This window comes from Ctenopharyngodon idella, chromosome 5 (assembly GCF_019924925.1).
Source record: "Ctenopharyngodon idella isolate HZGC_01 chromosome 5, HZGC01, whole genome shotgun sequence".
Taxonomy (NCBI): Eukaryota; Metazoa; Chordata; class Actinopteri; order Cypriniformes; family Xenocyprididae; genus Ctenopharyngodon; species Ctenopharyngodon idella.
Window position 1 is genome coordinate 22,061,650 of NC_067224.1, and position 22,109 is coordinate 22,083,758.

Sequence of the window (22,109 nt, forward strand, 5' to 3'; positions counted from 1 at the left end):
AAAATAGAGCCTTGTGGAAGGCCACAGGTCAGAGGAGCAGGGGAAGAGGAAAAATTTCCCAGCTTCACTAAAAACTTTCTGTGAGATAAGTATGACTGAAACCATTTCAGAGCATTTGCTTTTAGACCTGCCCAAGACTCTAATCTAGATAATAGTAAGGAGTGGTCTATGGTATCAAAAGCAGCCGATAAATCTAAAAGAATAAGAACCACAGAGTCCCCGGAATCAGTGGAGAGGTAAATATCATTTAACACTCTCAAAAGGGCGGACTCAGTGCTGTGAGCAGACTTAAAACAAGATTGGAAAACCTCATAAATAGAATTACTAGTCATAAAGTGTTGAAGTTGATTCAGCACAATTTTTGAAATGAAAGGCAAAACAGAAATTGGACGAAAATTTTTTAGAGCAGTGGGGTCCAGTGAAGGCTTCTTGAGCAGAGGAGTGACTGTAGTGACTTTAAGGTCGGCAGGAACAGAGCCAGTTTGGAGACACTTATTAATAAGAGACAACAGACCTGGCCCAATCGAATCAATAATTAATTTTAAAAATTTGGGGTGAATGATATCGCTAGAACAGAATGATGGTTTAAGATTGTCAATCACCTCCTTCAATTCCTGGAGATTGATGGGTTCAAAAGCATCCAAAAATGCAGAGGCAGATGACAAGATTGGAGAGATGGTTAAAGTTAAGGTGGAGCAGACATCACGTCTTAAGTTAGTAATTTTGTCACTAAAATATCTCAAGAAGCTTTCACAGAGAGCATCAGAGGCGACAGACAAGGTGTTGACAGAAGGATTGGTAACAGATTGAATAATTGAAAACAAAACCTTAGGTTTAGAGTGATTAGTTTCAATTAGGTTAGAGAAGTATGCAGCTTTTGCAGACTTAGCTGCAGTCTGATAAGATGTAAGAGAGTCTCTGAACATTTGAAGAGAGATGTGCAGCCTGTCTTGTTTCCATTTACGTTCTGCCTTTCTACAGTTTTGTCTTAGGAGACAGGTATCAGAGTTTTGCCACAGTACAGATTTAGTTTTTGTTTGTGAGGCTTAAGGGGGGCAGTTGCATTTGCTGCCTTAAGCCAGGCAGAGTTCAAGAGGCTAAGATGTAGATCAGCATCCAAGTCAGATAACGGTTGATCCAAGTGCAATTTTGAGCAACATTTAGCAAAGCACAAGTTGAAATTTGTGTTAAACTGTGGAGAGTAGAAACGAGAAAGACTTACAGTTGTATGAGAAAAATGAGAGAGCTCTGAAAGAGACAGTGTGAATAATATGGGCTTATGGTCAGAGATCATAAAATCTGAGAGCACAATATCAGTCACATCAAGCCCATATGAGTACAAGATCCAACGTATGTCGCTGAATATGAGTAGAGTCACTGATCCACTGGGATAGATTAAAAGCATCGATAATATTAAGAAACTCATGTGATAAAGAGTCACCAATAGAAAGCGATCGTAATTTGTGGCAATATTGCCGATCAGTTCAGTGAAATGCTATATAAAATCCTTAGTGGAGTGCGGAGGACGGTAAATCAGTGGTGTAGTCTACGTGATACGCAGGTATACGCCATATACCCACTAGGAATGTTCAAGGATTTCCGTATACCCACTTGAAAAAGCGCGAGGATACGTAACCATCCAATAAATCACAAAATATGATTTGTGGTTTGTTGCTTTTGACATGAAACAAAGTCTCATATTTCTCAAAGTCTCAAGTTTCATATTTTGCCCATTTTACTTCGGAATAAAAAAAAAAAACCAAATACCGTTTTGGCGCTCTTTAATGTGATCGTGACAGATCGCAGCAGCAGTTCAAGAGAAGCGGCAGCCTGACGCGCACGTGAACTGATCCTCTCCTCCACTTTAAGTTACCAGTTACAGCGCGAAATAAACATGAATGAACATCTCAAGGTATGATAAAAGATACACTACAACTTAACGAAATCCATATCATGTCTTGTATAATCGCTTAATCAGTGTTTCAACCACGGAAAGACGTTAATAACAGCTTGTAAACAATGTCACGTAACGTCACATTTACCTCAGAACATATTCAGTGACCAACTCTAGAGAGGAGCATTTAGCTAAATATATACACCATATTACATATTAACTATAATTTTTAATGTTCATTAATAGCCTATATTATGCATGTTTGAATAAATCCGTCAAGTTGACAGCCACCATTTAAATGTTTATATTTCAAAAAACGAATTGGAGTAGAAATAAATTTAAAGTTAGTAGGCCTATTATAACTTTATTATTATAAAAATTCTTAAGTGTAATTTAAGTTTGTATACAAATCAGTTCATTTTAACCTTCAATAAGCAACTGATTCCCATGTATATTATACAGCATTAGTTGAGATTTTTTTCTTGAGAAAATTTGCCATGTACTGTATCTGACATACAGTATATCCAAAATAACTGATATTGACTCGAATTGCAAGTTAGTGAATTGAAATGCATAACTATGATGACAGATTGACAGGAAATGGTGCAAAACAGAAAACAAAGTCCAAACAGAGTGATATTGTGACATACTGATAAGCTTTATGTTTCCATTATTGTCACACTCTAAAAAATGCTGGGTTAAAGTTGGGTTGAAAATGGACAAACCCAGCAACTGGGTTGTTTTAACCATAAACACATAATTACAGGTGCTGGTCATATAATTAGAATATCATCAAAAAGTTGATTTATTTCACTAGTTCCATTCAAAAAGTGAAACTTGTATATTATATTCATTCATTACACACAGACTGATATATTTCAAATGTTTATTTCTTTTAATTTTGATGATTATAACTGACAACTAAGGAAAATCCCAAATTCATTATCTCAGAAAATTAGAATATTGTGCAAAGGCTCAATATTGAAGACACCTGGTGCCACACTCTAATCAGCTAATTAACTCAAAACACCTGCAAAGGCCTTTAAATCGTCTCCCAGTCTAGTTCTGTAGGCTACACAATCATGGGGAAGACTGCTGACTTGACAGTTGTCCAAAAGACGACCATTGACACCTTGCACAAGGAGGGCAAGACACAAAAGGTCATTGCAAAAGAGGCTGGCTGTTCACAGAGCTCTGTGTCCAAGCACATTAATAGAGAGGCGAAGGGAAGGAAAAGATGTGGTAGAAAAAAGTGTACAAGCAATAGGGATAACCGCACCCTGGAGAGGATTGTGAAACAAAACCCATTCAAAAATGTGGGGAGATTCACAAAGAGTGGACTGCAGCTGGAGTCAGTGCTTCAAGAACCACTACGCACAGACGTATGCAAGACATGGGTTTCAGCTGTCGCATTCCTTGTGTCAAGCCACTCTTGAACAACAGACAGCGTCAGAAGCGTCTCGCCTGGGCTAAAGACAAAAAGGACTGGACTGCTGCTGAGTGGTCCAAAGTTATGTTCTCTGATGAAAGTAAATTTTGCATTTCCTTTGGAAATCAGGGTCCCAGAGTCTGGAGGAAGAGAGGAGAGGCACACAATCCACGTTGCTTGAGGTCCAGTGTAAAGTTTCCACAGTCAGTGATGGTTTGGGGTGCCATGTCATCTGCTGGTGTTGGTCCACTGTGTTTTCTGAGGTCCAAGGTCAACGCAGCCGTATACCAGGAAGTTTTAGAGCATTTCATGCTTCCTGCTGCTGACCAACTTTATGGAGATGCAGATTTCATTTTCCAACAGGACTTGGCACCTGCACACAGTGCCAAAGCTACCAGTACCTGGTTTAAGGACCATGGTATCCCTGTTCTTAATTGGCCAGCAAACTCGCCTGACCTTAACCCCATAGAAAATCTATGGGGTATTGTGAAGAGGAAGATGCGATATGCCAGACCCAACAATGCAGAAGAGCTGAAGGCCACTATCAGAGCAACCTGGGCTCTTGTAACACCTGAGCAGTGCCACAGACTGATCGACTCCATGCCACACCGCATTGCTGCAGTAATTCAGGCAAAAGGAGCCCCATCTAAGTATTTAGTGCTATACATGCTCATACTTTTCATGTTCATATTTTTCAGTTGGCCAAGATTTCTAAAAATCCTTTCTTTGTATTGGTCTTAAGTAATATTCTAATTTTCTGAGATACTGAATTTGGGATTTTCCTTAGTTGTCAGTTATAATCATCAAAATTAAAAGAAATAAACATTTGAAATATATCAGTCTGTGTGTAATGAATGAATATAATATACAAGTTTCACTTTTTGAATGAAATTAGTGAAATAAATCAACTTTTTGATGATATTCTAATTATATGACCAGCACCTGTATAGAGGCAACAATAATAATCAAAAGGTGAACATTTATTAAACGATTTAATAAATGGTTATTGTTTAACTATTATATTTAATATTAATAAATGTTAATTTCCAACATATTTTGGGTTCATTTTAAGCAAGCAATACAGCAATTTTTACACAATAGTTGAGTTAAATGAAACTACCCAGCAGGTCGGGCAAACATTTAACCCAACTGCTGGGTTTGTCCATTTTCAATCCAACTTGGGTTGTTTTTAACCAAACATTTTTTAGAGTAATGATAGTTGCAACTTGCACTCTTAAATGTGCATTGAAACTTGCCAGCTGATAAAATATGCTCCAGGGACCATATTCATATAACATCTCAGGCTATCTTAAGTGGCTGAGTTAGATGGTGATTGACACTAAATAGTAGAAAATCAGTCCAGAGTCTCTTCAGCTGTAGATGTCATTGGCTGTGAAAGTCTTGTGTTGCTTCTAATAAATTGACATGTTGATAAAACACACATAAGCAGTCTTTCAGAATGCTCTCAATTACATGTAGCCTAGATCAGATGCATACTACATGCATTAGTGAGTGTGGCGGTGCTTATGGGGTGTCGCTCTGGGACAGGTAAGTATGAGGCTGGGAGGGAAAAATCACAGTATACTCACTACAAAAAATTAGACTACACCACTGCGGTAAATCACAACTAGACATACAGGACCATTCCAGTCCAAGGGACCAATCGACAGCGTGCAGAGAGAGAGTCTTCGGTGGAGAGATAATAACAGGAAATGAGGACGCTCTTTCCAGCACGCACAGATTTCTGTGAGTTACTCCCCGACGTCGGGAGCCGAGGCCGATTCGGTGGAGACCGGAACGAAAAACAGGGCTCGGGTGCAGGGGGAGAACATGGCGAAGCCACTGGTATGCCACGTCCAGCGGGCGCCAGGTAGTAGAGCCACCATAAAGCGTAGATTAAAAGCGTGTAGCAGTTTAAAAATAGAGCAGACAACCAGACAAGCAACCACAAGAGCGACAGACAGCAAGCCCAGTACACAGGCTCCATCTTGAATCCATCCATCTTCATGTTGGTTGTTGGTTTTTGTCTTAATGCGGACTTGTCGAACGAGACCCTTCTTGTCAGGAATAGTTTCAATAACTCTTGCTAACATCCATGAATTCCTAGGGGCGGAGTCATCAACTACCAGAACAATGTCTTCAACAAAGAAGTTTCTTCTTGTGTTATTCCACTTTTGTTTCTGTTGCAATTGTGGCAAACATTCACGACACCAACATTTCCAAAACAAATCAGAAACATACTGCACCTGTTTCCATTTGCGTCTAGAATACAGGTCAGGTTGTCTTTGTCAAACAGTCCTGGAGGCAACAATGGCTTTGTCTTAAGTAACAAGTGATTCAGAGTCAAAGCCTCCAGATCATTTACGTCACTTGATGCTGCTGTTATTGGACGACTGTTAATTATAGCCTCTGCCTCACAGAAAACAGTTTCAAGGCATTCCTCATCAAGAACTTGTTCTCTGATTGTAGCATTAAAGATTTTTCTTATTGAGCGTATCAATCTCTCCCATGCCCCGCCGTGATGAGTCCCAGTGGGAGGATTGAAAACCCACTTAATTCCTGAGATGGTCCTGAATCTTTTGATTGTTCCATTTTTCAATGGATTGTCATAACTCGTGCTCAGCAGCTACAAAATTGGTCCCATTGTCTGACCTGAGAACTTTCACTTGTCCTCTTCTGGCTACAAACCGACGTCTAGCATTTAGACAGGAATCGGTGTCGAACGAAGAAGCCACTTCGATGTGCACTGCACGAATTGCTAAGCAAGTGAAGATAACAACATATTTCTTGACAAGGCTTCTTCCACGTTTAACCATGAATGCTCCAAAGTAATCTACACCTACTCTTGAAACGACGTAAACGACGACAAATAACACATCTTGCGAGCATTTTTCTGATTGCAGATTTGGCAACTGGTATTCAGTATTTCTGTTGCAGTGTAGAAGTCATGTGATTTCTTCCATTGCGTCCTGTTTTCTCATGAATATTCTGGAGGATCAAGTTGGTGACAGCATTGCTAAGTCTTCTGCCGATGTGTAAAACTTCACTGTGCAATTAGGGGTTTAATCTGTAGATCGAGCTGCTTCTCTTTATGGCTTGCCCACTTTGCAGAGCTGATATCTCCTCAGCAAACTTCTCTCTTTGACAGTACTTCACTATTTCAAGCTCAGCCTCCTTCAAATCATCAACTGAAATGTTACTTCCTTTCCATTTAGCTTTGACGTCTTCCATCCTTTTGCTCACTATCTGCTTGCCTTTACTTGAGTTGGCTAGGGTCTCTGCAGCAGTAGGAGTTTTCTTTTTTTGCACAAGTTCCAACAGCATGGTCTTAAATTTTAGAATCCACACTACAATGTGCTGAAGCTTTATCCAAGAGGAGAAATGATCCATCAGTTGTCTAACAGAACTATTATTATGTTGGTTCTGTATTGAATTGACCAACACAGACTTCTTGATCTCTGGATCAAGATACCATTATTTCATCCATGTTCTTTGGCCACTCCTCTGTGGATTGGCATTTTTCATTTTGCAAGAAAGCATTGACCTTCTGCCCTCTCGAGGCGCAATCTGCTGGATTTAAGGGCAGCTACAACATGGTTCCACTGTTCAATCTTTGAGCCCTTCAGAATTGTGGTGACTCTGTTCGCCACAAATGTTCTGAATCTTGTGCTTTAGTTTCTGAGATATTTAAGTACAGCTGTGCTGTCCGTCCAGAAACCTGAAGGTTTAAGTTTCATCTGTCACTCTCCTTTAATCATCAGATCCATCTTTGTGGCAACTGTCGCAGCTGTCAATTCCATTAGTGGAATTGTAGGCCTTTTTAGAGGGGCAACTCTGGCCTTCCCTATCATCAATGCACAGTGCACCTTGTCCTGTTGATTACGTAGAAGAAGATAACTTGCTGTACCATACGCATCTTCACTCGCATCTGCGAAGTGGTGTAGCTGTGCCACAACAGTTTCTCAGAAATCTGCTGGTTTAATGCATCTGCTCACCTTGAACTCTTCAAGCTGATGAAGTCCACTGAGCCAGTCTGTGCACCTTTGTTTTGCCTGCTCTGGAAGATCATCATCTCATCCTATTTTCAGTCTGCATAAATCCTGCAGGATCATCTTTGCTAGTAAAACTACAGGTGCAAGAAACCCCAATGGGTCATAGATAGAGCTATCGAAAGCAGCCCTCTTCGAGTGAATGGACGATCTTTAATGACTATTTTGAACTGAAATGTGTCTGACTCAACATTCCAGTGGATGCCCAATGCTCTTTCCAATGGCAGTGTTTCCTGATCAAGATCAAAGTTTTTCACTCCATTAGCCCATTCATTCTCAGGGATAGCTGCTAGCACAGCACGACTGTTGCTTGTCCACTTGACCAGGCGAAAACCTCCTTTGGAACATATTGCCATGATATAGCTCTATGGCTTGTGTCTCAGTGGCTTTGGACTTTAAACAGTCATCTACATAAAAATTTCGAAGAACAGCATCAGCAACATCAGGTTTGAATAGTGTGCCATGATCTTCAGCACACTTCCTCAAAGCATAGCTGGCACAGCTGGGCGAAGAAGTAGCGCCAAATAAGTGGACAACCATTTTATGTTCTACCAAGTCTCCATTATAATCTCAGTGAGGCCACCACAGGAACCTAAGAAGATTTGAATACTCTTCATGGACGCGAACCTGGTGGAACATAGCTTCCACATCTGCCATAAAGGCGATTCTTTCTTGTCTGAATCTTGTAATGACACTAACAGTATACTTCTGAGGTTGGGGCCTTGTAAAAGTTGTTGGTTCAACGACGTCCCTTGATAAGATGCCCCGCAGTCAAAAACAACCCTCAGTTTGTGCTTGACGGGATGGTACACCCCATGGTGAGGTATGTACCATATCTTGCCATCTGTTTGTTTGTGGAATGCTGGAATGACCATCTACAAGTTTAGCTGAGTCAGACATTATTTTCATAAATTGGAGGTCTTCCTTGGACATTTCCACTTGATCATCCTTTTCTGCTTCAGGGAAATCTTGCTTGAATTGCTGTTGCCACAAGTCTTCTAATCTGGCTACTGATATGCGATTCACAGATACTGGAGCACACCTTCCTTTTCTTGTGACATCATTACTATTCCTGAGAGGCCCATTGACTGTCCAGCCCAACTTGGTTCTAATGGCAAAAGGTCCATTGTCTTTACTACTAATAACTTGCCATGGCTCCATGACTTCAGGCACATTAGCTCCTATTAGATTCCAGGTATTAGATTCCAGGTACAATTCCAGGTTGTGTTGAAGTCCTTTGCAAAAAAGACATGGTTTCTTCTGGCTGTTGGCATGTTTATATTGCAATCTTTGAACTGCAAGTTTGTCATCATCTTCAATCTTTTTGTCAACTGGTACAGCACTAGTCGTGAAGACCATTTTTGTTACAGCCTTTTTATAAGTGCTTGCTTCTGCTTGTGACTTAGCTTGTCCTTTAGATGTTGAACTTTCTTTTATGTCTCCAAACACTGGATGGAGAGCAATCCTTGCCTGCTTGTTAATGAACTCAACTAAATCTTTGAACTTCACTCTAACATTTTGCTTCTGTTGAATTTCACATGCCACCGATCGCCATTTTTCTCTTAATTTGTATGGAAGTTTCACCACGATGGCTCTCAGATTTGCTGCATTATCCATCTCTTCCATGTATATCTGACATTGCATTGCAGCATCCTGACAGAAACAATGAAAAGGAGTGAAGTGCTTCTCCATTTTTAGGTATGATAGAGGGCCAGTGTAGAGCTTAGTTCATGTACAGTAGTAGTCGTCTGGTTTATTAGAAGCAGAGACCGTTCTTTGTTAGAAGTAAGAAGAAACCTCATTGCTTTACACAGTCTCAGATGACGACATCTTTGTGTTGTGTCGGACAGACGGCCACCGTAGCTTCTCTCGAAAGGGAGGGGTGCGAGGGGTGTGCACCGTTAGTTGCAGTTTGCAACTTCACCACTAGATGCCGCTGAAATTTACACTTTGCATTTTTATTTAAAATTAGACAAATTTTAATCTCCAATCTGTTGTTTAGCAGTTTAGATAGTTCTTTAATGCTTCACTAACTAGCTAGCAAAAGAAAGTAAACAGGATTAAATTCCAGTTGCGCAGATAGGGTATGTTGTAACACTGCGTTACAATGTGCCCCACTATTACAACTATGCTATTCTATACAGTTACCGATATAATTGTCATAATTAACTTTTATGAATTTTATGAATTTCTGTTGAGAAACCATGGGGAAAAAGTGAATAAAGACTAAGAGGAAGAACCTGAACATTTAGAAAATATTATTTCGAGAAATGTACAGCATTTGTACTGGCTTAGCTATTTATCTCCTGTTCTGTGAGAGCTGTGAGTGGAGGGAGGGGAGTGTTTTGTTCATCTCTGTGTTTTTCTGAATATATGTCTGGATGTTTCTTCATCTGTTTGCCTGTATTGTTTTGACCTAGACTGTACAGTTGTATTTTGCAGAGTGTTCATTGTCAAACTACAAAATTATTAAATTAGAATTTAAAAAAAAAAAAAAAAAATGCTATTATTTTATATATAAAAAATAATAATAGTTTTTTATTGACAAAATATTTTAGTTTGTCATGTATATTTTAATTTCATTAAATCAGATAACATTTTAAGCTGTCATATGGTCATGTTACAACGTGCCCCATCACATGTTACAGTGTGCCCCTCATGTGGGGCATGTTGTCACATTTCACTTCCATTCTTTCGGGCTAAATAAAAAAAAAAAAAAAAAGTATACACGGTATTAATGAAACAAAAAAGCCACATATTGTACCAGACATCTGTGAATGTGGAACAAAAGAATTTCTCTGAACCCTAAGCTACACAAACTGAGAAAGTCAAAAAGCGTTAGGTTGTGCCCTGCTCTCCCCTACAGATCGAGATGTTGTCTTTTGAGTTGGTGTTGGGAGGAGGGCACTCCTCTCGTCTTGTGCTTGCGTTGCATTTCACTGACAGTACTTATACTGTGTCAGAATAAAAGTAAGCTTCAACACTGACCGCACAGTGAAAACGGCTTCTATCAGAAGACAGGATAGGGCGGTTCAGACATCTGGAGGACATCATCGCTCTAAAGCTCCTGTTGCTGCCCTTTACGATGTAAAAACAGCAGTACTTCACAAGAATGATTGTTCTCGTCGTACTGATTTTCGGATGCGATTCATTTCTGCAGTGGATTTGGGATTTCATGTATGAGGAACGTCATGTGCTCCTCATGTCACCCCACTGGAGCGTGTGCGCAGCTTTCAGCACTCATCTAATCTTCTCTGCTCCCTTCATGCTTCTGGATGTGTTCAGTACACACGTCGAATGGATTCATAAATATAGGATACGCCGTGAAGTCGTTGGCTTGCAGCAGTGGTTTCGATGTGCTTCTCGAATTTTATGGAAATACATGGTTGGCGTTTTACCGTTAACTGCGCTGTTTCTGTCAATACGGCACATGAATTTCCCAGAAAGAGCACCGTCTTCATTCCATGCATTCAGGGAATGTGTCTCATGCATGCTCATGTTCGATACGCTGTTCTTCATGTTTCATTACACCATTCACAAGTAAGCATGACACTTTTTTCTTTTTCTTTTTTTTTAAATGTCAGCATGTAGAAAGTTTAAAATTCTCTTCTACCAGTGGCGCCTGCAGCTGTACGGCTGTACGCACTGTGCGTACCATGAGAGGGCGCTTTAAATTGATTATTAAAATCTTTCTGTGTACATTCATGACATATTAAGAAAGCAACCGAGAATGAGAATAGATAAAAGTGTGCCTTTGTGTGCTGTAAAGTCAAATGTGTTTATGTGCGTGCGGGGGCAGGGGGTGAGGGGGGGTGGGGGAGTTTCAGAGCATTAAGAGTGTCGAAAACAGTGCCATCTTGTGACGGGTAAAATGTACAGCAGCCATAAAACCGAGCGCGCAGCTCCGTTGTTTTAGGCACAAACCAAAGCCTGACAACGCTAAATGAGTTCAGTTTTCTGATAATATAATTCACATATTAAAGTGGGGCAATAAATTAAATGTAACAACAAAAAACAATAATTATAATAATATTAATATTACCTTCTGTTTTAAGGCAAGTAAATTGTGCTGTTATTGTTTTACCGGTTATAGGACAGAACATATGACAATGTAATATATTTTTGTTATATAGGCTATTTAAAATGTTAGTAAATGGATTTGAACTTCGTAGTGGTCTGGGTTCAAACATTCCTACACCCAAAGTGAAGCATTCACGTGAATGGAAAGAAAGTGAGGCTTTGTTGTTCGTTAATCACATGTTTCTCTGAAAATGTTTCTCTGCGTACGAAATTGAATAATCTCTTAATTGAGCAGGTACTTTATATATATATATATATATATATATATATATATATATATATAATAAATATAATATAATAAATATAAATAAATATAAATATAATAAATTCAATATATATATAAAGTAATTACTTCACGACCACTACTATATAGCCTAGTATGAAAGTAATGGACTACCTGCACTACTACTTCCGCGTTCTACTTATTACGGCTCGAGCGTTTCCGGTCAGCGTTCAGCGCACTTATATACAGACAGCTTCTCATGAAAACGCAGGCACGTGCACACATAGACATAAAAGGGGCTTGAGCCCCTGCCCTTTTTCTTCCTCGAGAGAAAGTGCCCTTTTTTTCTGGGGTGCTTTTTTTTTTTTTTTTTTTTAAATAAATTAACATATATTCCTGTTTGCGCACAGCTTCCATGTCAAACAAATATATTTAGGCTACTGAAAAAAAAGAAAAGAAAAAAAAAAAATACTATATCAGGTCGACTTTGTCGAGTTCAGATGCCCTCCCTCCTCGACACGCCATTCATTCCCGCACCCATGCGCGCCACGCCCCACGCCCCACCTCGTTGTTTGCTGCTGGCTGAAAACTTGTTACAACTATTCCCGGGAAAATGCAACTGCTGTCTGGCGATGAGAAGCGAAAAAGAAAAAAGCCCTAGATGGATCCGTCCCGTGCATTTCTTTTAGGTAGCCTATGTATGTTCTCAAACGTGAATTATTTTAATGTGCTATGCATTGCGTTTTGAACCATGGTAAAAATATCTGTAGGGCTGTCAATATCAGAAGAGGAGAATTCCACGAACGAGCATCCATGAACCGCATTATTCCAATTAAAACTATTTAAAAATCACAATACCGCATTACATAATGCTATTCTTAAATCTACGCTTACACAGGATAATACATCAATAAAAGTTTAAACCCTCGCTCTGTCTTTGCATGTTTGATGTCCACATATTCTTGTTGAAGAAATTACAGTGGCTTTAGCATTTCTATAAAACAAAAGTGTCCGAATATTATTATTTAACTAATAATATATTTTTAATTATGGTGGTTGGCTTTGATCGTGCTGTGCTGTGTAACAACAAAAATCAGCAGGCGTTTGGCGCCCTCTGCAGGCATTTGTTATAATATATAATGTATTTATAACATTTCAGGGGGAAAAAAACTCGATGTGTTTAAATATGCAGATTAGCTTGTTTTGGTTAATTTAGAAGAAATCTACAGATGCAAACAGATGGAGGGTAGTAGGCTTAAAACAAACACCATCTAAATGTAGGGTTAGGGTTAAGTTTTCTTTGCATTAGAGTAAAAGACATGGAAGCAAAAATGGACCACAATCTTAAAATTGTCCACTACATGAAAGTATTCCAATAACACCAAAGGAATTAGAACGATTTATTGATTTGTGCAAAATAAACAAATTATTAGTTAAACTATGTCCCTCTCCTTGGTGCAGTCATTTATTCTAAATATATAGCTACTTGAAAATAGTTGCTGTTGCCTTCTCTTGTGATAAACCTAACTAAAGAAGACCATGGTCTCTGTGTGAACTGATTATTTTGTAGAAACCTGTGGAGTATAAAACAATTGCGTGAGTGTAAGGGAATTAAAATAAATTGGTAAGGAAGTCAAAATTGTTTTAAAAAAAAAAAAAGGGTTTATTATTTTTTTTAAATAAATAATTATGAAAAGTGCCCTTTTTTCCACTTGAGCCCCTGCCCTCCAAAATGTCTGTGCACTTCCCTGAGTGCAACTACTTTGAATAATAGGATTTTTGGCATAAATGTGTGTGAATTACATACAAGTGATTGTCAGTAAAAAATGGCACAGAATTGTGACTAAAATATTATGTTTATTCTGATCTTATTCTTCACATCTCACACTGCAGCGTCGAGATCACTGGTAGAGCGCTGACACCCTGTGGTGAAAGAATCACATCTTATGTTGGATTAAAACTTAAAGTTCCGTTGAGTTTGGAATGGTCTGTACACGGTAATCGTCAGAATATCTCTTCTCCTGTCTCTGAATATGTCTGGAATTTAAAATCATCCCGAGGACTCTCATTTTAAGAGGGGTTTAGTTAACTATTGTGATAACGGCGCATTGAAAATATATACAACCGGAAACAACTGAGCCTTAAATATTTCAAACCGGATGTGCGTCACGAGGCTCAAGAAGCGAATATACACTAACAAGAAGCGACACTCAATAGAACGTTCCATTGAAACACCGGTGCCCAGCAGCGGTCCTGCGTTTCCGCCATTTTGGGGTGAAAGCGAGTCGGCAGTCCACTAGTTTCTATGGCAATATCAGCTGCTTTGTTTAAAAAAAAGTACATTAAAGCTGAAATCCAACCTGAATGATGACAACACAGAATAAACTACTATCACTACTGATCATCAAATCCTTTTTACAGTTTGTTTTACACACTTTGTGTTTAGCCTAAGTCTTCCACTTTTTTCACAAAACCTTTGCTCTCTAGAAACCCAGTCAGTTTGGGTTAAAATTCTTTAAAAGGCTTATAAACACTGAATTATTACCAACATATGAAATTAAATTAAGGACATGCATCAGAAAAATTGGGAATGTTGTACAATAAATATATGAATATAACAGCTTGATTTTGCGGTGTTGTCTAATGTCCGTTAAAGCAAAAGTGTACAAAAGTGGGAATTTATGCGATAACAGACACAGCAATGCATCATGTATTATAAGATCATTAGCCTATGTTTGTAGCGTGATCCATTAAAACGTACAATATAGCCTATTTCAATTCAGACCTAGATATTATTACTATTATTCCACTAGGTCTAAAATATATTGTTCGCTGCAAACATGATGATCTTAAATTTATGAATTATTAATTTACTATTAATAAATGTGTAAAGTTGCATAAAATGGAAATACTCAATAAAGTAGGCTAACTATGTTACCTCAGATGGATGAATGGTTGGATTCCACAACTGGTAAAATAAAACATATATAAGACAATACAACATTTACTGTAGGAGCCATAAAATTTACTGGTGACTTCATTTTAAAAACTGTTCTATTGCGCTTCTGTTTTGGCAGTGAAATTCGCCGATTTTGGGTGCGTAAGATGTGAAGGATTCTATGGTCCAGTTAGTAGCCTATTTTCAGCCCATAATGGCGGCCGCGCTACCAGAGCGCCATCTAGTGGCTGTTACCTAAAAAGTATCAAAGTGTCGCCTCTTGAGTTCTAAGATCTTTGGCTCAGTTCAAGTAGTCCATTTGGATGTAGCCTACTACATTCATCGTTGCCCTTATCACATGACCTACCAATGTCAATTGCGTTGCATCACCGCCATTCACAAATCATGGTATAGCCTAGTAATTTGTCCATCGTCACACTTAAGAATCTCAATAGAAGAAGTAGGTAATCCGGGTAACCTTTTGCCTACTCTTTTACGAATTTAGACAGTTCTTTTGTCACAAACTGTTTTTCGCCTATAGCCTACTATATACTATAGCCTATAGTAGGGAAGTAGCCTATGCGTTTTCAGATGCAGTCATGAGCTGCGTCTCATTTCGGAGGCTGCGTCCTCCAGAGGTCGCATTTGAAGGCTGCATACGTCAAGGATGTCTTATTTATGAAAAGTAACGTTAACTAATAAAATTGACTGTTATTCTTCGTGGGTGCACTCTAACGGTTACTTTTCTTGAATGAGACCGCCTCGATGACGTTCAAATGCGACCTCTGGAGGACGCAGCCTACGAAATGAGATGCAGTTATAGTATCTTCAGGACAAATTTGTACCAGTTATGGCCTTTGATCTTTGGCCTTCCATGTTGTACAGTTTTAAAAATACAGCTTTTCAATTTAGGCATAAGAATCAAATTTGACCCAGAAATGTTTCACAATTTGTAAAAAAGTTTTCTCCAAAACGTTACAGCCCTACATTACTAATGTTTTGTGTTTTTATGCGATTATTGTGCGAAGTAGAGTCACAATATAGAGATTCAGAGGAAGTTACTGTATTAAGCTCACCCACATCTAAATGAAACAATGTCTCATCTACATCCTCATGTTATGTTTTGACAAAAGCTAAAAAATTACTTATAATTTAAGATTACATTCATTTTAATATATAAATACATCCATTCAACATAACAAAAAACAAAACAAAACAAAACAACAACAACAACAACAAAGAACCTGGTCAGCTAAACTTTTTATTTGGATGTTTATTTCATATTACCATAGACTGTATGGACACTCTCTCTCTTTTCCACACACACACACACACACACACACACACACACAGTCTCGGGATCTTCCTATTACCCCCACATTTCTTTGCTAATGCAGCAATGAAGGTTTTAGGCCCTGTAATCCAGTTTATATATTCCATTTGTTTTATCCCCCAGTGGTGGGTAATGTTTATGAACGAAAAACATGTTTTAAGCACAGTTAATTCAGTTAAAGGGATAGTTCATCCAAAAACGAAAATTTGATGTTTATCTGCTTACCCCCAGGGCATCCAAGATGTAGGTGACTTTGTTTCTTCAGTAGAACACAAATGATGATTTTTAACTCCAACCGTTGCGGTCTGTCAGTCAAATAATGCATGTCAATGGGAACTCCATCTAAAAATAAACACGACAGACAAATCCAAATTAAACCCTGCGGCTCGTGACGACACATTGATGCATTCAAGCAAACTCATTAAAGCAAAGCGCGAGACATCAGTTCCGTCAACAGAGCGCGTTTTTTTGACTTCACTAACCAGATGCTGAACGGAGTTGGAAATAGTGGTGTATTAGAGGTATAAAATGATATAAATACTGTTCGGTTTCTCGCACAAACCGATTGTTTCGTGTCTTAGGACATCAGTGTGTCGTCATGAGCCGCAGGGCTTAATTTGGATTTGTCTGTTGTGTTTATTTGACACTTATAGATGGAGTTCCCATTTACACATTTCATTTTTGGGTGAACTATCCCTTTAATCCTTTTTATATGAGCTTTAATATGCTCTTAGCTTAGTGGACTTATGAGGAAAAACAGGGGTTTAAAAAAGACCCTTAAAAGGCTTTTATCCGTAAAAGCCCTATGGCCCTATTTTTTAAAAGAAAAAAAAATAATATTTTGGATTATACTTATTATGGATTATAATTACAGTCAGAGCATTATAGCATTTAATTAAAATGTAATTCTGTTACTTAACTATATCTGCAACTATAACTTTAACTACATAAATTGTCATAAAATGTGTCATATTATGAAATGAAAAAGTGATTTAAATTAACCAGGAAAAGGGCACCTTTTGTCAAAATTGTGCCCCATCAAGCTGTAATGTTTCTTTTTAGTCAAATTGTGTTACTCCATCAGTAGTCACTTATTTTATTCTTATTCCAAACCTGTATATTTTTCTCTATTCTGTTGAACACAAAAGAAGATATTATGATGAATGTTGGTAACCAAACACTTTATTACAAAGTGTGTTAAGCATCAGTCTGTCAACAAATTACTCCAAAGTGGCCATGTCCCATAGGCAGATAACTAAACCGAGAACCATTTTATGGTCTTTTTTGTCTTTAATTCATTAGACAGAGTAGACAAAACATGAAAAGTAGAGGAAGAGGGGAATGGATCAGGACATGCCACAGGTTGGAGCAACCTGTATCGCCATGAGCACAAGAGCTCTGTATATGCCAGGATCATAGCACTAGTAACAGTGTTATGACTCAAACCACCTCAAAGGATTTAATTGCTTAAACTCTCAGAGTGTTTGGCATGGTAATGGATATGACAATGTGAATATGTTTGGTCTTGGCGGAATAGATCTGTTACGCTGCTGCTATTGCAGAGCAAGTACTACTGCCAATACATAAACGTCATGCTGCTGTGAGCAAGGCATGCTGCTGCTGTACAATAGCGTACATCAGTGGTTTTCAGTCCTGATCCTGGGGACCCACCGCTTTGCACATTTTATATGTCTTCCATATATAACACACCTGATTCAGATCATAAGGGGACCCGACCGCAAAGGGCACTTTCACTTTCGTGATCAAAGGGGCAAAGGGCACGCCCCTGTGCACGCCACTGAGATCTATACAGGTGGAGCTGAGCAAGGTGAGGGGTTTCTGAAAGCGTGCGGCAAACTGCTACACAGACGCTGACCAAGTATTTAAAAGTTGAGCAGCGAGCTTATTGGCTACTAATAGAGCAGGAACCAATCAGCTGTTTCCTATAGAGAGTGATGTGATTTCAAGCAGATTGAGGACCTATTAGGACCTATACATTTTCTTCTTTTTTTTTTTTGGATTAAATTTAGAATGACAAATATAAGGAATGAAGATATGCACAGCTAAATACTTATATATAATACTATTAGCTATACTATAGCTAAATACTATATAATATAATATAATAATAATAATATATATATATATAATATAATATAATATAATATACATTAATATATTACATTATACATTACATTATACATTAACATTATACATTAATACATTATACATTAATATATATCACAAACTAAATCAAATTTGTATATTTTTCCCAGAATTCCCTGGCTGTACCACAGCGTCCACCGCATTCACCATCTGAACAGAGACACTTTTGCTCTGGCAGCTCAAGACTCCAGTATTTCTGAACTTCTGTTTCTACAAACCCTTGCATTTATCAGTGCCATGCTGGTGGGCTGCCACCCTTTTAGTGAAATCCTTTTCCATCTGGTTAACACCTGGATGGCAGTGGAGGACCATTGTGGATATGACTTTCCTTGGGCACTGCATCGGTTGCTGCCATTTTTTGGTGGGGCGCCACACCACCTGGCCCACCATCAGCACTTTAAAGGGAACTTCGCCCCCTACTTCAGACACTGGGATTACATCTTTGGGACCTTATTGCCCATTCCAGTAAATGAAGGAGACATTTAATAAGGTGAATCCAGGTTAATTGGGCCATTATATGACAGTGAGATTGTAAGTAAAAAGACTATAAAAAATATCTGATTGTATCTGATTTCACCCAACATGAACTGTCATTTAATAACCCAGTTTTTGTCAAAGATTTTCAAATTTTCTTACTGAATTAAGTCCAGATAAACCTAGGAACATCAGGTTAATTTATAATCAGAAAATTTAGACATTTGCAAGGCCTCATTTTTTATTCAGCTTAAATTGTGTGGATTGTTTATGAATGTTTTGAATACTGGCTATTTGCATTATGACTTTTATTGTTGTATATTAAGTGTTTTTTAGTTATTTTGTTAAGGGTTAATAACACACATTATAAAAGTTCCTATATTAGTTCCTGTCCTTGATTCTGATTGGTCAATAGCTGTGTTTTATTCACGATAAAACACGGCTATGACCGCTTCACCCAACGGTTCTGTGTGTCATATTTTTGGCTTTAATATTTATATTGTGTGGTAACCATTTTATAAAAGCAATAAGGTACTCGAGGCTAGTGCTGTATCGTGAATAAGTCACGGCTGAAGGGGTTGCAGGCACTCCGCTTTGCGTCAACGCCCTTCAGCCGTGACTTATTCATGATACAGCACAGCCTCTCATACCTTATTGCTTACTTAAACACATCTTATTAAAAAAATTTCTATACAAATATAAATATTACAGTTGGTAAATTTTATAAATATTTTATTTTTAAACTTTTTAAAAATGTTTTTTAACTTTTAAAATGTTTTACTTGAAAGTTATAGAATGTAAAACACTGCCTGACATGGGTGCATTCTGATGTTTTTCCAATTGAAAATGTATTAGTCTATGTCAAACAGTATAATAAAAATTTAGCAACACTAATACACACACACACACACACACACATTGTGTATATATATATTGTGAATGCTCACCAGGCTTCATTTACTTTAGCAAAAATAAAAACAGTAACATTATGAAATATTAGTGAAATGTACAGTTTTTTACGATTGCTTAAGCACAATTTTAAAAACAAGGCTCATTTTGTCAAAACACTACACACAATTCACAGATCCACACACACAAGTAGCACAACACCTCAGTTCTTTTGCAAAATGAAACACTTCATTTAAAACTTTACATTCATTTAACAAAACCCAACTTTGACACCGTATGGAACATACATGGTTCATACATTCTGATTCTGTTTGATTCATTTACACACTGCTGTGCTCAATCTTAAACACTTGTAACTTTTATTCTTTTCTAATGATAAAGTCTGTTTTTTATTTTTTTCAGATATTGTTAGAGTAATGCACATGAATATATTGACAAAAAAACAACAAACAAACAAACAAAAAAACACAAGATCAGTACTGCACATTGATGAAAATATTTATTTCTCACCACATTGTAAAACCATTCAATACATCAATCCCTTTCCAAAGGTTACATTTTGCACTGAAAATCAGAACATATTCTATACAATATAGTACACAAACCAAAACTTTTGTGGAGAAAAAACAAAAGCATGATTTTAAATGGGAAAAATAAATAAATAAAAAAAATAGAAAAAACACCTAAGCATCATCTCTTGGCCTAGCTGGATCTGGCCATAGCACTTCATCCACATCACAGGCGATGTCCTTTCTCGCAAGACAGCGAGGGAAGAATCTTCTTGAATGGCGAATCCATCCTTGCACAGACCCTGCATCAATCAGGTCAGGCCTTCTCAATGGCTTGAATGAGGCATATCCTGACATAGGGCCGGAGATTGTAAACCTTCCATGCCAAAAAAAAAAAAAAAAAAAACCCTCCTCAATGGGTTTAAAGAAGGGACAGTATGGTGGGAGGTATTGGAGTGAAAACTGTGGACGCTAATGAAACCAGTTTTGGACCACACTGTAAAAAATGAATGTGATTTTAACAGTGAAATATTGTAAAAACGCTACGGAAAAAAAATGTAAATAGGTTAACAGTAAGTTCCAGTACTATATACAGGGAAAAACTGTAAAAGCTCTTACCAGACATTTTATGTAATTTTCACAGTAAAATGCTGTAAATTTTAAAATTTTTAGAAGTAAAAAAAAAAACAAATCAATGTATAATTTACAGTCAAAAACTGTAAACTGATATTCCCACAATTCCCTGTGTGACACTCCATATTTGAAAGTATTTTGTTTAAAAAATCATGTTTCTTAATAGTTTTTGTTATCAGTTATGTACATTAGGGTTTTATGTTACATCTTCTGTTGTTTAATGAATGTTTATTGCATTATGTAAGTGTTGTGGGTTACCATGATGGTGTTTTGCGTTTGCGTGAATGACTCTTTGCACCCTCTTTACATTAGTATATACTTCAGCTCGTGGAAAAGCTATTTGTGATGAACTCTGATTCTTCATGTGGCTTTCTCTTTTACCACCTGAATTATTATGGTGGTTGCCAGTAGATGTTAAAGGTACAAAACAGATTTTAGTAGTAGTATGGATTGTTGAATTTACTTGTCTACATTCAAATTTTCTTGTTTGTAAATTACAGTTTTATACTGTAAAATTGACAGTTTGTTCTGTAAATGTGTTTACAGTTTTTCTGTATTTTTTACAAAATTATTCTGGCAACCACAGCTGCCAAAATTATTTTGTAAAAACTACAGAATATTTTTTACAGTGCAGAGCAGATAGGTGGAAATTTACATTGTCCCATATGACTATGTGTCTCATCTATGGGAAACATGTCAATATCACAGGCAGAGCTTATTCAAAGTTTGTCAAGTGCTCATCAAGCTAGCATACACTTAATTGCTTTAATCGTTTAACTTGGCTCTTGAGTTCATGCTTGGCAAGTTAAACAGGCCATGGTACTGAAGCTGGAGACAGATCGGTGGTAATATGCACTTAAAGGGTTAGTTCACCCAAAAATGAAAATTCTGTCATTTATTACTTACCCTCATGCCGTTCCACACCCGTAAGACCTTCGTTAATCTTCGGAACGCAAATTAAGATATTTTAGTTGAAATCCGATGGCTCCGTCAGGCCTTCATAGGGAGCAATGACATTTCCTCTCTCAAGATCCATAAAGGTACTAAAAACATATTTAAATCGGTTCATGAGAGTACGGTGGCTCAATATTAATATTATAAAGCGACGAGAATATTTTTGGAGGGCAAAAAAAAACCCAAAATAACAACTTATTTAGTGATGGCCGCTTTCAAAACACTGCTTCAGGAAGCATCGGAGCACAATGAATCAGTGTATCGAATCTGCTGTTCGGAGCGCCAAAGTCACATAATTTCAGCCGTTGGCAGTTTGACACGCGATCTGAATCATGATTCGATACACTGATTCATTATGCTCCGATGCTTCCTGAAGCAGTGTTTTGAAATCGCCCATCACTAAATAAGTCGTTATTTTGGTTTTTTTTTTGGCGCACCAAAAATATTCTCGTCGCTTTATAATATTAATATTGAATCACTGTACTCACATGAACTGATTTAAATATGTTTTTAGTACC

General features: G+C 37.7%; 1 protein-coding gene across 1 annotated transcript; it reads left to right on the top strand.

The window, feature by feature from the left end:
* The first annotated feature begins 9,707 nt into the window (after positions 1-9,707).
* Positions 9,708-20,916, top strand: ch25hl3 (cholesterol 25-hydroxylase like 3). Its single transcript, XM_051892950.1, has 2 exons — positions 9,708-10,912; positions 18,223-20,916. The coding sequence occupies exons 1-2, from the start codon at positions 10,485-10,487 to the stop codon at positions 18,596-18,598; spliced, it is 804 nt and encodes a 267-aa protein (XP_051748910.1). The 5' UTR covers positions 9,708-10,484; the 3' UTR covers positions 18,599-20,916.
* The last annotated feature ends 1,193 nt before the right edge of the window (positions 20,917-22,109 follow it).